Genomic DNA, 17,067 nt, shown 5'->3' with positions numbered 1-17,067 from the left:
TGTGTGTAAATTGGCTCCACTGCGCACCATTAAAATCCTGAGTTCTTTCCCTCCTGGAAATTATCAGCTCTATGAGCTCATCCTCAGATTTATTGCCTTCACCTAGAGGACAGTGAAAAATGGCCTCAAAGGAAAAAAAAATCCTTTGAGAACTGGCAGGCTCTCTACAATGCTTTTGTTAAATCCCAAGAAGCCTGAAGAGATCCCAGGCTAATCAATTTTATTTAAAGACTATGAGACTGAAACACAAATGGACATCAGAGAAAAGGGAGCATTTTCAAGAGACTCTAATCAGTCTGGGCTCATCATAAGGATTCCTAGATGGAAATCTCAAACAATGACAAAGCAGGGTAATCCCAGAAGTGGACAAAAATCAAATCACTTTGGTTGTATTACAGTGGGGATGGCAGGGAGGAGTGGACAAGAGGGATCTAATCCAGCATGTCATCAATTAGTGCACATCTGGATTCTGCAAATAGAGATATTTTTGTTTTTGTTTGTTTTGAAGGGTTTTTAAAATGAATTTTTATAATAAAATATAATGCAATATAATTTTTATGTATTTACGCCAAGGCAGACTACTTATCTCAAAAACTACCCTGTGTTTCTACTTCAAAATAACCCAGCTAAGATTGTCCCTGCAAATAAGCAACTTAGATGTAGAGTTGAGAGCTTGAGTGACTGGCACCTTGATGAGGCCAATGCATCCCAGCCCAAAAGAAACATTTAAGATTTATGAGGGGATCAGAATCACAGAATTGTTTGCCTTGGAAGGGAGAGGTGAGGGATGGATCTCTTTGCTGTATCTCTTTCTGGCATCTGGGTTTATAACAAAATTCTTTATTGCAAAACTCCATAAGAAGTGTGATGCCTGATGGTCCTTGGGCTAGCTGCAGCACACAGGGAAACCTCTGGGCCCTGGGGATTTATTCCAGTCACAGATCTGCACTCCCATGGCAGGACAGGCCTGTGCTGTGTGACCCTTGGGAAATTCCAGTTTACACAGTCCTGGAATGGTTTGGGTTGAAATGGACCTTAAAGTTCATGTTGTTCCATCCCCTGCCACAGGCAGGGACACCTTCCACTATCCCAGGCTGCTCCAAGCCCCATCCAGCCTGGCCTTGGACACTTCCAAGGATCCAGGGCATCCACAGCTTCCCTGGGCACCCTGTGCCAGGGCCTCACCACCCTCACAGGGGAGAATTTCTTACTAATATCCAATCTAAATCCCTCATCTTTTAGTTTAAAACCATTCCCTCTTGTCCTATCACTGTTTGCCTGTGTAAGATGCAGAATCTTTTAATTTTCCAGGAGTTTGCAAACACAGCAAACAGGTTGGAAGAATGACGGACAGCAAGAATCCTTCATGTGAACAGTGCAGAATTTATGGTCAGGTATTGCTGGAATAGGAACAGGCCTGCTCCCAGTCCTGGGCATCACATGGGGAGTGGCACTCCCATAAATCACACATGGATGCTTAATGGGACCAGGGGGGAATTTTTGTTAGCTCTTCAAAGTAGTGCTGGTAATTTTAGTTCCTTCGATTCCCAGCCCCTTTTGGCAATGATCTGAAAAACCCCTCATCCATGCAATTAAGGGAACATCCAAAAAAACTGTCAGACACACTTGTCCCCAGACACTCCCTCATATTTATAAAACCTCATTAAAGAAGAGAGGTGCTTACTCCTGCAGCCAAGCCAGCCCTTGTGCCAGCGCTGGCAGGTGTCGGTGTGAATATTCCGACGCTGCTCTATCGGGATTCACCTCTTCCTTATGAGTGAAATCATTTCTATGTCACACGTAAAAATAAGAAAAAGGATTGTTTTGTTTCCTGGAGATACAGACAACTATAAATCACCTGTAATTAATTCTGTGCAGCAGTGAGTATTTCTGTGTTGTTTCTGTGCTATTTCACCTGAATGAGCTCCCCATTTAATGAACAAGTGGTGTTCCTTTTATTTCTGCTGAGTTAACTATTTCTTATGTAGTTTAAGCGCTGACTTTGCTCCCTCTCAAGTTTCTGGGAGAACATGAGACTGCAGAGGAGCCTGGCCAGATGAAATATTTCATCAATCTATTTATCTCTGCATCTCTTACAAATGAGAATGTGGTACAATATTCCCACCATCTCAAAATCAATCCCAAAGCCTCCCAAAAAGGAGGCATTTGCATTGAACTTTGCTTTCCCTCCCTCTGGGGCTGGTATGTAAATCCTTACTGTAAATAGTGAGCTACACTCCATGGAGCAGTGTGGGGTAAATGGGAAGATCCTTTAATACCATGTTTGGACTTCTCTGAACTGGGGAAATGAGAAGGGGGAAAGTCCAGAGAGATGCTAGAAGTACTAATGGTATTATGGAAGTCTGTGGGGTAAAATGTATAGAAAACTGGGGGGTCTTTAACGGGATGCCTAATTGTCACTTTTTAATGATAGAATCATAGAATGGTTTGGGTCAGAAAGCACCTTAAAGTTCAGCTGATTCCAGCCCCCTGCCATGGGCAGGGACACCTTCCACTAGACCAGGTTGCTCCAAGCCCCATCCAAAAGCTGGAAAAAAAACCCCAAAACGCATCTACCTGCTGATTATGAGCGATTTAATTATTTTCTGACAGCATTACTCCCTTAAAAAGTAAATTTCAGCTTCTGTTACTAATCTAGACCCTTTTAGTAGTACTAGTAACACTAAGTAATTTATGTTGAAAGGAATTTTAGGAATCTATACCACACTCCCCTTGCTCAGAGAACCTTAAAAGCCCTGTAGTGTTGCCTGGGGCTGTGTCCAAGCTGGATGCCACAGGGAAGGTAACTTCAACTTCCAGCTCTTCAGTCTGAGGTAACAACTTCCAAAAACTAACATTTTGCTTTAATCACTGTGAAGTTTAATACCTACACTTTTCCTTTTGCATTAGGAATATGTGGGTAAAATTTAGATTTTGAGCGCGGCAGTGCTTGGAAATGTTTTTGAACTTCAAAACAGACCCAAAAAAACCTCCTCACAATCTTTAAAACGTGGATGAAATTGTGATTAAGTTACACCTTCTTTATTCCAGGGAAACCTCTGCCCCGTTCCCACAATGAGAGGTAAGACGCAGAGGGTCAACCTCTCAGCAGTATCCGAATTTGTTTTCGTGGGCCTCTCTGATGCTCCAGAAATCTGTTTGCTTCTCTTTGTGCTGTTTCTGCTCATTTATTTGGCCACCGTGGCAGGCAACATCACTCTCCTCGCTGCCATCAGCACCGACTCCCACCTGCACAGCCCCATGTACTTCTTCCTCGGCAACTTATCCCTGCTGGATCTCTTATGTACCAACATCACCGTGCCCAGGATGCTGGTGGCCTTGCTGCTGGAGCACAAAGAGATTTCTTTCTCTGGCTGCCTGTTCCAGCACTTCTCCCTCATTGCTGTGGTGGGCACAGAGATTTTCCTCCTGGCTGTGATGGCCTACGACCGCTACGTGGCTGTGTGCCACCCCCTGAGGTACCCGAGCATCGTGAGCACGAAGCTGTGTGCTCAGCTGGCCCTGGGCACCTGGGCAACGGGGCTTCTGAACTCCCTGCTGCACACCTCTCTGGTTTTCACACTCTCTTTCTGTGGTCCTAACAAAATCCAGCAGTATTACTGTGACATGCCTCCCATGCTGGCCCTCTCCTGCTCGTCCACCCACAGCAGGGAGTTGGTGATCCTGGTGGTGGCCGGGGTGCTGGGGAGCAGTGCCTGCGTGGTCACCCTGGTCTCTTACCTCTGTATCCTCCTGGAAATCCTGGCCAGGAAGTCCCCTGGGATGTGGCACAAGGCTTTCTCCACCTGTGGTTCTCACCTGTCTGTAGTTTGCCTTTTTTACGGGACCACCATCTGCACTTACGTCCGCCCTTCCTTCACCTATTCCCCGCACTGGGATAGGGTCGTGTCCATGCTCTATGGAATGCTCACCCCGCTCCTAAATCCCATCATCTACAGCCTCAGGAACAAAGAGGTAAAGTGTGCCCTAAAAAGAGCCATCAGCCAGGTGAGAAGGGCTTTAACAAGACAAGAAAACCTCACTCAGTCTCTACCATCAGCTGGGTAGAAACCACAGTTTGTGACTAATCCTCTCTAACTTTCTTACATCTAAAAATTAAATGCTGAAATCCAAACTAATTTTCTGGGCTGAAAACTCCTCTGGGCTGAAAACTCCTTCTTTTGGCTCCCTCTGCAGTTAGAAGGGAGAGCTGTGCACTTCCAGAATTGCATGGCACAGCTTCAGGTCATTTTCACACGAGGAGAGTCCAGCTGGGAATGCTGTTCTCCACTGAGCACTGAGGAAGCTGAGGTGAAAGCAGGCATATTGGATGCATATTTTAGGGCAGGAATTCTGGGAACTGATACTCAGGCACACGTAGATGCACTGTATGAAGGCAGTTTGTATCCCTTTCAAAATTAAACTCCAAATATATTAAATTATGTTTTAGGGATCAGCCCTGAAATCACTCTCCCCTCTCTCTCTCTCTCTCTCGTCTTGTTGGGTGTCTGTTGTTTGCTGGAATCACCAGAGTTCCACCTCTGGAGCCATGTTTGCCACTACATTTTTGCTTTTTCCCATTTTTTTCTCCTTGCTCCATCAAATCCTAATGGAAAGAGAGGTGATGCTGCTTCCTGCAGCTCATCCCCCTCTTCACCACCTCTCTTCTTTGTAGAGAAGTAATAAACAATTAGTAAAAATGCTGAGATTATTCTCACTCGATTGACCCCCAAAGTTTATGATGAAATAGGTTTAATAAAATCTCTATTATTTAGCTACAAGTGGCTCTGATTTTTTTAATACTCATTCTGTGATGAGACTTTGTATTGTAGCCTTAAGGTGTCTGAAATGCAAAAAAAAAATTTGTCAGTGTGAAGGAGATTACAACTGTGAGCAGGATATTTATGAAGGAAAAAAATCCTCGTTGCAGCTCTTCCAGGGTTCTGAATGGCAGCACAACCAGGGCACAGGAGCTGGATTTGTCTTTATGCCCAACTTTACTCCTGACTTAGAGCCCCTGGAACCTGGAATCTGTTCCAGGCTGTTGATGGTCCCCTTGAGACGTCCCAGGCACTTCCACAAGGTTCTGAGGGACTTCTGCCAACCACAGGTCGTTGGCCAGGGGAAGCTGCTGGTAAAGGATAATGATGAAGGATCAATTATCCTTCAAATTCCTGCCATAACTTCTGCACCAACCAAGTGGAGGACTGGAGAGGTGTTGGCCAAGCCATGAATTCTCCAACCAAGGTGTGGAGAAGTTGGGACAAACTGAACTGCTTTGGAAGTTTTCATTTTCTTTAAAAAGGAGGAAAGTTCCCTTCTCCTAAGTGCCTGTGAAATTATCCCTGGGGACTTGTTAGAAGGATGAGGGAGGTCTACCAGGAGCTTCCTAAGAAGGTTTTAAGATCACTAGAGTCTTCTTCAGGATGCCCAAAAGGGCTCATTAAGATGAAGGGCCTTGGGTGGCTGCTCCCTGCAGGACTGGAGAATGCCCCTCTTTCCAGAGGTGATGGAATCCAAATGCAGCTCTGTGGAGAGATGCCTAAGGATGGACATCAGCCTGTGTGCAATTCCAAACCCTGGACACCTTTTAGAAGAGGCATCTGAATTCCAAAGTACCAAACTAGAGCCTGATTTCCGGTGTGTGTCCACATGGGAGATTTTGATGCCTCTCCTGCCTTGTGAAGGTGGAAAGGTTGGATTATCAAGTCTGATTCTGCTGCAGTTCCCTCCCTCTCCACCCACCCCAGCCATGTGCTCCCAAAAAGATCCACTGTAAGGAGCTGCTTGCTGCCAGTGGACCAAACAAGGCTCACAGCAAAAGCTGGGATCGAGTCTTTGGGTAACTTGGCAAGGAATGTGTTCCTTCTTTTCTCCTTCTTCCCCAGAGGAGCTGTGGCTGCCTCATCCCTGGAAGTATTCCAGGCCAGGCTGGATGGGCCTTGGAGCAACCTGGTCTGGTGGGAAGTGCCCATTAGAGGTTCACTCTTTACCATCAGCTGTATCACCCCTTCACAAATCGAGGTGCTAATCCCTAAATATTCCTCAAAACCGAGACATCCTCTTTCATCTTCCTCATGCCCAGTAACCTCTGAGACTGGAAGGAGACAGCTGTGATTTTCTTTGGCACCACTGGAAAAATTTAGCAGGGAAGGATCATAACACACTCACCCAGTTTCTGCTCCTCTTTTCCCCAAGTGCCTATTTTTGGCTGCTCTTGGAAATCAATACCCTTGGACTGACTCGTCAGCACAGAGATCCTCTTACATTCCTAGAAGTGGAGCTGCCCTGCTGGAACAGGGGTGGGAGTACAAAGAGCACCAAGTAAATCGAGGAAAAATACTCTGTCAATGAAATTCCCACATGAGTGATCCTCTGTGCATTTACACTTTGCTTTTGCCACTGAAAATCAGATTTCACCTGTTATTTGCTAATCTCACATAACTAGTGAGAGACCATTTTCATTTATCTATTCCTAAAGATAAAGAATTCCTGAAATTCTTGACGTGCCTTCAAAAAAAAAAAAAAAAAAAAAAAAAAAAAAAAAAACAAAAAACCAAAAAAAAACCCCAAAAAAACCCACCAAAAAACCCAAAACAACCCAAAAAACAAACAAAAAAAAACTTTATTTTTCCTTAAGCAAAGTCCAACCATATTATTTATGTGTGGATTTTATTACTTGCAATGGAACCAGAGCAGATTTTCCCCTCTAATTTTTTTTTTTTTGTATGGTGCTGCCAGATATGAAAATATGCAACATAAAAGAGGATGTGAATGATTTATTTTTCTCCTCTAAAAATAGCATCCAGTTGTGAAATTCAGGTTGGGCTACGGTTCTGGCTTTACAATTCCCAGGACTTTAAGAATAATAAAAAAAAAAAAAAAAAAAAAAAAAAAAAAAAAAAAAAAAAGTTCTATTTGGTGTGTCAGTGCTATTTTCACCTATTTTTAAATTCTTATACAAAAAATGGATTCATAGAATCAAGGCTCCTTGTGAAGAGACTTTGTCCTCTCTGCGGCCACGCTTTAAACACTTGGTTTTAAATGGCTTTAAGATGAAGGAGGGAAGGATTAGATTGGATATTGGGGAGAAATTTATCCCTTTGGGGTTGGTAAAAATCTGGTTGTTTATTAATCCCATTTTAGACAGCTTTGTGTTATCTCACTCAAGGGTAATGGCCTAAAATTTTGGAATTTATACTGCTCACCCAGGCTTCCTTTCTCTGTCCTGCCTAGAATTTATCCTGGCATCAGCAGAAATGTGTATTAACTTTTGCAAAGTTGGGGTTAAATTATGTGCTTTTTCTTGTAAAGTTAAAATAATACCCAGAATTTCTTCCTTAGCAGACTGAATCCAATTCAAATTCAAGTTTCAGGTAAAAAAGAAGTGTAAGGGAAATTGCTTGGAAAATCTAAAGATATTTGGGTTTGAATATTTAAAAACAATGCTCATGGCTTGCTTTCCATCAATTACTTAAGAATTAAACAGCCTCAGGAGAGTAAATGCACCAAATATTTGTGAGAAATCCCAGAATCAGATGCGACATTTAATATTAAACTTGGAAAACTAAAAGCTTTTGTACAGGGAAATACTTCCTTTGTTTGCCAGTTCTGCCATACCCTCTATAGTGAAAGGAATAACATTTTTCTATATTTTATCATATTTTTATGGCCTGTTCTGCTGTCACCAAACATCTTCCTTGCCTGTTCTCATCCTGCTTTCTTGACGATTTCACCACTTTCATATATTTTTCCATTTTCTCTTTTTGCATGTAGACCACAAGCCCTGGTTTCTCTTCCCACAACATAATTAGGTTTTTTATTTCTGCTTAATTGCGTTACAAAAGGCTTGTTGGTGGTTATGGGAACGTGCAGCCTGAAGAAGGAAAGGCTCCAGGGAAACCTTGGAGCCTTCCAGTGACAAAAAGGGCTCAGGGAGAGCTGGACAGGGACTTTGGACATGGAGTGTCAGGACAAGCGGGAATGGCTTCAAACTGACAGGAGGAGGGTTTAGATGGAATATTGGGAGAAAAACTCTTCCCTGTGCGGGTGGTGAGCCCTGGAATGGATCTCCATGGGAAGCTGCGGCTGCCCCATCCCTGGCAGTGACCAAGGCCAGGCTGGATGGGGCTTGGAGCAACCTGGGATAGTGGAAAGTGTCTCTGCCCATGGAATGGGATGGTTTTTAAGGTCCCTCCCAACCCAACGCAGTCTGTGACTGTGATAATCAGGACTTTTATAAACACTGGACATGGTGATTTCTCAGAGGAACCAAATGCTGTGGGTATGCCTGTTCCTTAGAAAACCTAGGATGCAATTTGACTCTTCTGTTGCAACATTTTATGTTTGGCACAGTTCCACTGGGATTATCTCAGTGTGCGCTCCTGTTTACACAGCCCCGGGCACGGCCCTCCCTCACTCCCCCGCCTGCGGGGCTTTGTAAGGGAACAGCTCCCCCGCGGCCATGACACCCGCCCGCGCCTTCCGCTGACGTCATCCCCACGCGACACCGACACCAGATTCCCCCCACCTCGGTGCTGCACCCCGGCAGCTCTGCGGCATGGCGGAAACCACCCTGCAGGTTCCCCAGTGTCCGTGAGGAGACAACAGGGGTGGAGCCGCCCCGCCGAACCGTGCAGAAGCCGCTGGTGGCACCGCTCCGCAGTCGCGCCGTTGGGACTACAACTCCCGGCGTGCCCCGGGGCAGCGGCGCATGGAGCGCGCTGATTGGCTGGGGGGGGCAGCGCAGCGCGGGCGCCCCCACGTGGCGGCTCGGCCGGGCCGGGACCCCCCGGGATAGCCCGGGACAAACTGGGACAAATCGGGACAAATGGAAACAACTCAGCTGCCCGCCGCTCCCGTGCCACGGGCCTCGCCCGGCCTGCCTGAAGGGACCCCGTGCTGAGTGTGGGGCCAGGTGCTGCGATCTTTCCTTTCCCCTTTCCCCTTCCCTTTCCCCTTCCCTTCCCTTCCCTTCCCTTCCCTTCCCTTCCCTTCCCACAGATGACTCCAGATGCCTTTCCTTTCTCCCTCCACCCCTTTTCCAGCACTCTGCCTGTCTCCTGACACCCTGGGCCCGGGATTTTCCCTCGTATCCCTGTTCCTCTTGGTCGCTTCCCTCCCCTCTCCCTTTCCTTTCCCGTCCCCTCCCAGATGAGGGTGAGCGGGAGGAGCTCTGGGACACAGCAGGGAGATTCCTGCCTTCCCAGGCAGCCTCTGGCAGGCAGGTGAGGTGGAAGTGTCATTTGGAACGTGCTGGGAGCTTCCAACAGTGCCCCGTTTGTTGGCTGTAATCTTAGTGCTGGAACACGATGGGAATGTTAACAAAATTCCTGGAATCTTCATGGAGAGAGCTGTAAAGGACAGCATCCCTCAAAGAGCAACTGAACTGAAATTGCAGCTGATTAACCTTTGATTTATTTCCTGATTTATGGTATAATGCAAGTTTTTGCAGGTGAAATAAATATGCTTTTTAAATGAATCATGACGTTTCTAGTTTGTTTCTTGTAGATACCAGGCAAAGCACGTTGTCTGAAAATGGAATGTTACCTCATTCCCAAGGAGGAAGATGAATAAAAGTCATGTGATGGTTGGGAAGAGATCCCACCCACTTCCCAATTCCTCACCCTCGAGGTCTGGTTGCTTTTGGAGATGCTGTTGCTCAATCCTCACCCTCCCACCCGACAGGAAAGCAGGAACTGCCTGAAACAGAGAAATCTGTCAGGTTTTGTGGAGGGTGATATGGGGAAAGGGGTAGAACTGTCTTCTCCCAGTTACTTCTGGAAAAAGCCACTTCTGAAGGACCTGGAAGAAGAAGAGAAAGTTTCCAGCTGATATAAAGTAATGGTGGTGTCACTTTCTCTTCCTATTCCTCAGCCTCTCTGCACTGGTGCTTCTCACGCTGGATGTGGCTGTAAAAACACAGATTCTGGTAAAAAACACAATCCTTGTAAAAACACAGATTCTCAGTCCCCTGCCTCCTTTTCCAATCTCTGCAATTCCCAGCTCTGTTCCCATCCTTGTCACTGTAGGCCTGTGAAGTGGCTGTGTGACAGTTTAGGTTAAAATAACTGAATAATTATTATTAAATAATAAATATGAATATATAATATATATAATATCATTATGAATAAATATTTCCTGAAATAAGTTCAGGAAATGCTCCTTTCTCTGGATTGAGCTGCTTTCCTGGCCTCTGGAATCTAGCAAGAAGGGACTGAACCTTTCCCACCTGAGGAATTTTGTGGTGACAACATTTTTTCACCACAGCAAGGCTGGTGATTCGAAGGAAAAGGGTTTCCAGCAGAAAACTCTGGAAGTGGATGTTTTCTGACAACCTCCCTGTTCCTCTTGAAATGCTTCTATTTATGTGGAGGGCAGTAGGGCCTGGTGACTCCAGAGCAGATCAGAGTAAACACAGGCAAGGAATAAAGTGGGAATTGCCTTTTCCAGGCAGAGTCCACTACTAGTTAAAGCTGCCTGAGGCAGGGATACAGGCAGGAATTCCAATAAAAGCCTGGTAGCTTTTTTTGCGTGGTCATGCTGAGCCTGCTGGTCTTGATTGAACAAAGTTCCCTGGATGAAGTAACAGCGCTGCAATTCTTTTTTCTTCTTACTCAGAGACTGTTTTCCGTGGTGACCTCAGAGATATCCTCGTGGTTTTGCATCCCTCTGCTCCCTCCCAGGCTGTTGTTTCAGCTGGTGTCAGCCCATTGCTCAACCTGCACCTCCTGACTGGAAAAATGCTTTGTCAGAGAACTCTTCCTTCTGGGCCTGAGCGAACATCCTCCCCTGCCCCTCGGGATCTTGGCATCTTGGGGAAATTCTCTGTGATCACCCTTTGCCCTCGAGTCACTGAGCTCCTCCCTGTGTCTCTCTGGCTCTGCAGTTTTCAGACCCACCCAGTGGCCAAAAGAAACTGGTCCAAAATGCTGTTTTCTGCTAAGTTCACGTCCTGCAGAGACGCTCTAAGGGGTCAGCAGGGTGGCCGGAGACAGGGAAAAGAGACAAACGAGGTGTGGGGGTGTTTGTGTGAGGAATGCAACGCACAAACACCCCCACACAAAACACTTTTTGGTGGGAGTGTTTGATCTTCTTTCCTCTGAGCCTGCTGTGGGTTGTGTCCCTTCTCAGAGGCTTTTAGAAGGAGCCAAGAGCACCAAACAGCAGGCAAGGAAGGGCCTGGCCTGTGCTAAGTACGTGTGGAGCGGAAATCTTTTTTGTTTGTTTTTACTTGTCAGACTGGAAAGTTCCTGATTTGGAGTTTCAGTCTTGGTCATCGCTGCCTATTTAGACAGGTTTGTGGCCACGCATGACTGAGCAAGCAAGTGGGTGGAAGATTCCTCAGGCCAGGCAGAGCACTCTTCTGGCTGAGGGGACTCTGAGGGCTTTGCCTCCACAGCTTTAATGGCAGCATCTTCCCAGGACACTGAGCACGAAGGCCAGGGTGCTCTGCCCAGGTTCAGGGCTCTGCCCAGCCCAGCAGAACGTCTGAAACAGCCCTGTGGGATTGCTGAGGGGCTCTGGGGCTGTCCTGACCCCTTATCTCCCTGTCCCACCGAGTGGGTGGCCTCTCTGTCCCTGCTTTATGGCCTGCTGGAACGCTGATATCTGTGGGCACGGCCCAACATCTGCCGAGCTGAGCACGACAGCTTCAACACCAGCCCGAAGGCCAACCCGATTTCAAGGGTCACAGCCGTTTCTCACCACAGCAGTGATGATTTCCCCTGGTTTATTTCTCTCTCTCTCTGTTCAATTTCCTTGCTTTTTCCCCCAGTTTGTTCAGTGTGCAGGGACAGCACTGCTGGATCTGTTCCCCACCTTGAGGAAGGAGCTGTGTCCAGGACAGCACTCCACGCTTCAGCGCTGCCTCGCTGCTCCACAAGCAGCACAACTATTTTAGGCCCGACTTGAGCCCCTTGAGCTGCTTTTCAGTGTTTTTGCTTTGATGCCGAGGGCCTGAACGTCGATTAGGAGGAAGTTGGACCCAGCAGGAAAGGTGGATGTGGCTGTGGGACCTGTGGAGCTGTGGCTGCGCCTCTGCGTGAACCACAGGAGTGTTTTCGGTGTCCCCTCCCAGCACAGCACAGCAGGAACCAGCTCTGCCCAGAGAAAACTCTCCCTGTGCCTCCCTTCTGCTGAGAACATCCCTCTACATCGATTGAATCCCTTCACTTCTTCTGAATGAGCCACGGAATGAATTCCTGGAGAGACCTGCCCAGCAGTTCGGGGGTGCCCCCCACCCATCCCGCCCAACAGAGATCAGCCATGGGCCACTGCTTGTTTTGGTGGTGTTTTATCAGGCTGCTGCATGTCCTTTAACTGCCAGCTCCTTGTAAAAGCTTGTTGCTTCTCCTCATGCTTGAAAGCATTTGCTGCTCATCCCTTTTTGGGTGGCTGAGTATAAAAGCAGCCTCCTCTGAGAGATTTAGTGTCTGCTCAAACTCAGTGCTGCACTAAATCCAAGGAACACCTTTGTGCATCCTCACAAAATTACCTAATGGCCTCAGGGGGGAGAAACCTGTTTGTCACTTTGATTCCCAAGGAAAACTTCTTTTTTTTTTAAAAAAAAAAAAAAGAACATTTCACCCATGTGTCTAGAATCAAAGCTGCCTGGTGATCCATGAGGGCTTCAACACTCACCAGTGTTTTCCAGGGGAATTCATGCTCAGAAGGAGGGGATTTTTGTGGGGTATTGAGAAATTTCCCTGTAATTGTTGACTTTAGATGGGTGGTCTATTTGCAATTTTTGTACAGTATTTGAAGAAAAAGTTCAATACAACAGAAACGGGGGATACGAATGACCCCCACCCCCTTGTTTTTAAAACTGTGAATCTGAGAGAGGGGGAAAAAAAGGTGGATGGCACCATGGGAGGATCACGGCACAGAGCAAATATTGTGGATTACAGCCTGTGGTGGAATGTCAACATCAAACTTATTGTGGCTTTTGCAGCTGGGCAAATCTGTGTTGTGAAAGCTTCTGTACGTGCACCTGGGGCACAGGCTGCCTTTGGAATCAGGGATGGAGCTTTTCCCTCACAGATAGTGGAGTCAGTCTGAAAGTTAGTTTAAAAAGGGATGATACATCCAAGTAAATTCACCAGATCCTGCTTCTGGCTGTGCTGACAGAATTATTATATTATTAACATTGTTCTTCCTCACTCTCTTGGCTCTAAGTGTATTTTTACAAGGCTTGTAAAAGAAATAAAAATAAATGAAAGGGTTTCTGGGCAAATTAGAGAATTACAATCTCCCACACCATTTTGTTTAGACTGTGTGTAAAAATACTGCAGAGAGAAAAAAGTCCTGTGTCACAACTTAGAAGAAGTTTGTCTGTCTAAAGAGGGTTTTATAGTCCTTGTCTATAAAATCTTGTAGTACAAAGCTACAGATTATTCTGTGTTTGGACTTTTTTCCTGCATAAAATCAGCTTCGTTTTCGGTCTCCAAAGCAAATTTCCCGGCAGAACATCAAACATCCTTTGTCTGTCTCCCTTTGGAGAGTGTTTCCAGGAGCCAGGAGCTCTGTGTACTCCAGCCATTTGCATTCTGAGCTGGAAGTACCCAGTGAAAACTTGTTGCCTAAATCCCGGGTTTCCCACTTGGAAAAACTCAGGCACCTAAAAGAAACAGAAAAGTTTTCACCGAGTGTTTTGCCCAAGGAGCGACAAGAAGGAGTTTTCAGTTAAACTCCCAGAGCAAGTGGAGCCCAGATGTTTTTAGTAAGCAGTTTTCAAAACTCACAGTTGAGACCAGTGTCAGATTTCCAGACGCATGATCAACCTTGGAGCCAAGTCTAGAGTTGCTTTTGTGTTTACATAAAGCCTGGAAGCTGAATGGCACTGAAGTTTGTGGATGGAGTGGAGTTCTCCATAACAAATATTTGACTGGATGCAATTTCTCTTATTTACAGGACTTTGAGCTTTGGGGAAAAAAAAAAAAAAAAAAAGAAAAAAAAAAAAAGAGAAAAAGAAAAGGAAAAAAAGTGTTACTGTATTTTTGTTTATTTTACATTTGAGGCATATTCAGCACTTTCTTGCTCACTGGAATGGGAACAGTTGTTGATTTTTAACATGGATTTGTTATTATTCTCGCCATTAAACCAGCACGGCCAAATCAAGTGTTTTAAAGCTAGAGGTGAAGCATTTCTACAGGTGAGAAATAAAATTTATGCACTCCTGGGCATTCTGGCTCTCTGCTCACACCAAGGCAGCCCTCTCCCTGAAGGTCTAACTGGATGCCTAAGCCACATGCCAAGGTTTTTGCTCAGGGACTGTATCATCAAAAATCTGTCTCAGAATTTACTTTGGGCAAGTACTGTCCAGTATTTGTTTAGGAGTCCTGTTTTCTGCCCCTTTGGAAAGGTCATGCATGAGAAGGGCACAGGTAGAGTCAGGATAAATGATATTAAAGTAGGGGTAGGAGACATGGAAACTTTCCCTTTGGGTATATCTTGATCTCTGACCTAATAACCTTCTGTATCACGTGCAGACACTCACCAAAGAAGCTCTGATTATTTTTGCATGCTTAAAACCCAGCTTTACTATCCCTAAATGGGCGGATTTTGGGGTCTGTGCCCTGTGTACAGTAGCTAAGCTGTAAACAACAAGAGAGCTTGCTCCATTGTTCCTGATGGGATACCATCCAAAGGAAAACAGGGATTGTCTTCAACAATTTGAAGCTTGTGTAGGCAAACAATACATTGTTTTTGCATGTGGGCAGCATGAACATGCCTCTACTTCAGCCCAAGAAAGCAGCTGAGAGGGACATGAATTCAAACCGAGAGCATGGGGCAGGCCCTGGGCAGCTGGGAATGCTGAGGGGTAAAAAAGTACTAAATTAAGGGAAGAATTTCTCCCTAAGCAGTAAAGAATTTTTTTTTTCTAAAGAATTTTACAGGTATTCTTAGGAAGAAGCCTGCTAAAAAATTAAGGGAAGAATTTCTCCCTAAGCAGTAAAGAATTTTTTTTTCTAAAGAATTTTACAGGCATTCTTAGGAAGAAGCCTGCTAAAAGCATCACCTTACTCAGGCTGGGCTTTCCATCAAGTGACTGTAGGGGTACTAGTCGTTGTTTTTTTGGGTCTGGATTGAAGGCAGTTGAGATAGTAATTTGTGTTTGGACTCAAGTGTTTTATTATTTCTTATTAGTAAAACAGTTTCATTACTGTGAGTTCGGCAGTTTTTCATTAGAAGGCACAAAATGGCTAACAATTTTTTGTTACAAGGACTTTTAAGACTAAATTTCCTAAGTAAGAACTGGCACTTAGATTATTTTCCCTTTTAATGCACTAACTGATCCCAAAGAGCCCTCAATGCGGACTTTTCTGCCCAATTACAAAATGCCACCCAAATCCATAAAGAAGGAAGAAGAAGCACAAAAAAGCAACCCAGGACAACACCCTGTGCCCTCCATCTTCATCCACAACATACTAAAAATCCCAAAACCTACATTTCTCACCAAGTAATACACCTACACTACTCTCTATAATCTATTTCACACTTTTGTGGAGTCTGGTCTATGTTGAAGTTTAAGAAACTTTCTCCATGAATGAGGGTCAAAGTCAGTGCTCCCTTGGGGGTCAGGGCACCCCAGAGCAGACAGAGAAATATTCCCAGTGCCCTGGGTTTCCACAAGTGACTTTCACATTTGGGAGGGAATTCTTCCCTGCCAAGGTGGAGAGGCCCTGGCACAGGTTGCCCAGAGAGGCTGTGGCTGCCCCTGGATCCCTGGCAGTGCCCAAGGCCAGGCTGGATGGGACTTGGAGCAACCTGGGACAGTGGAAGTTGTCCCTGCCCATGGCAGGGGTGGAACAGGATGATGTTTAAGGTCCCTTCCAACCCAAATCATTCAGGGATTTCATTATAAATGCATTTTCACAAAGAGCAGCACAAGATTAAAGGAGATCTGAACCAAGTCATGAGGAAAAAAATATGAAGTAGAGTCAAAATTAAAACAGTAATTTGGGACAGGAAAGATCTGGGAATGGCTGAACTGAATCCTGTATGAGAGCAGTGGTGAATTCTTCACCTTGGTTACCAAGACATGACCCCCATGGCTGTGCAACCCCGTGTTTCCTCTCCTGACCGTGCAAATCTGCTGTCATCAAACACAATGTGCATTGTGCAACTCCAGAAAGCAGAATTTGGGACTTCCCTAATGCTACTGACGTGCGATCACGAGTGGCACAGACTGTCCGAGCTGCAGAGGAAATATTCCTGTTACAAACTTTGCAATTATGCAGTTTGTTTGATGTTCCTGTTGTGAAGACACTCCACTGTAAACACAGTAATAAAGAAAAGAATATATTAAAAAAGAGTCTGCCCAGCAGCTACTTTTTTTTTTTCTTCTTTTTTTTTTTTTCTTTTACATAAGCATTTATGTGGGAGGAGAACAGGAGATTCGAAATGTACCTGGCAGCCTGCTGAAGCATAGGTATGACCCACGTTATCTTATAGATCTTAATTACTTGTGATGGTTAACCGACAGGAGCAGCAGAAAACCCTGAAACAAAGGGAGGCCGAGGCTCCCTGTTCCCTCCAGGGCATTTGGAGTGTCTGGAAAAATGCTCTGGTGCTGCCCTTTACCCACACAGAGGCACTGGTGCAGTCACGCGTGGGACATCCCAGTGCCGGGAAGGGTCAAAGACCAGATAAAAACGTGTAGGAAGAACTGGTGAGAGGGAAACAATTATTTAATCTGAGTTTATGCTCTGAGTACATACAGGAAAAAAAATATTTAATCTGAGTTTGCAGGTGCAGTACGCAGAGGAAAAATTATTTATTCTGAGCTTACAGGCTCAGTAAATTGTATTTCTGGTGGATTTCAGCAGGAACATTAGCTTGGGAAAAGCCAGGGTCGAGCTTACAGGCTCAGTAAATTGTATTTCTGGTGGATTTCAGCAACATTAACTTGGGAAAAGCCAGGGTTAAACGTTGGCTTGGGAAAAGCCAAGACTGGGGCATTCAGTGCTAGGGGATGATCTCAGTTTAAGCATTTTGTATTCCCTTGTAATCTGGTTAAAATTTAAGAAAGCAGATACTAAAATACTCCAGTGCTTATTGTACATA

The 17,067-nt window shown here is 45.4% G+C and overlaps 1 protein-coding gene across 1 annotated transcript; it reads left to right on the top strand.

Moving 5' to 3' along the window:
- The first annotated feature begins 3,075 nt into the window (after positions 1-3,075).
- Positions 3,076-6,815, top strand: LOC121354759 (olfactory receptor 5V1-like). Its single transcript, XM_041469599.1, has 2 exons — positions 3,076-4,003; positions 6,742-6,815. Exons 1-2 carry the CDS (start codon positions 3,076-3,078, stop codon positions 6,813-6,815), a joined length of 1,002 nt encoding a protein of 333 aa, XP_041325533.1.
- The last annotated feature ends 10,252 nt before the right edge of the window (positions 6,816-17,067 follow it).

Source organism: Pyrgilauda ruficollis, unplaced genomic scaffold, assembly GCF_017590135.1.
Source record: "Pyrgilauda ruficollis isolate IOZ18807 unplaced genomic scaffold, ASM1759013v1 scaffold237, whole genome shotgun sequence".
In the NCBI taxonomy this organism is placed as follows: Eukaryota; Metazoa; Chordata; class Aves; order Passeriformes; family Passeridae; genus Pyrgilauda; species Pyrgilauda ruficollis.
Note: the sequence above shows the minus strand (reverse complement) of the source record. Positions and strands in the feature narration are given on the sequence as shown.

What these genes read in the sequence shown, in the direction of transcription:
- LOC121354759 (XM_041469599.1), top strand. Translation starts at nt 3,076, where the DNA reads ATGAGAGGTAAGACGCAGAGGGTCAACCTCTCAGCAGTATCCGAATTT. An exon ending in TGCCCTAAAAAGAGCCATCA is followed by an intron (nt 4,004 to 6,741) that starts GCCAGGTGAGAA and finishes TGGTGCTGCCAG; the next exon opens with ATATGAAAATATGCAACATA.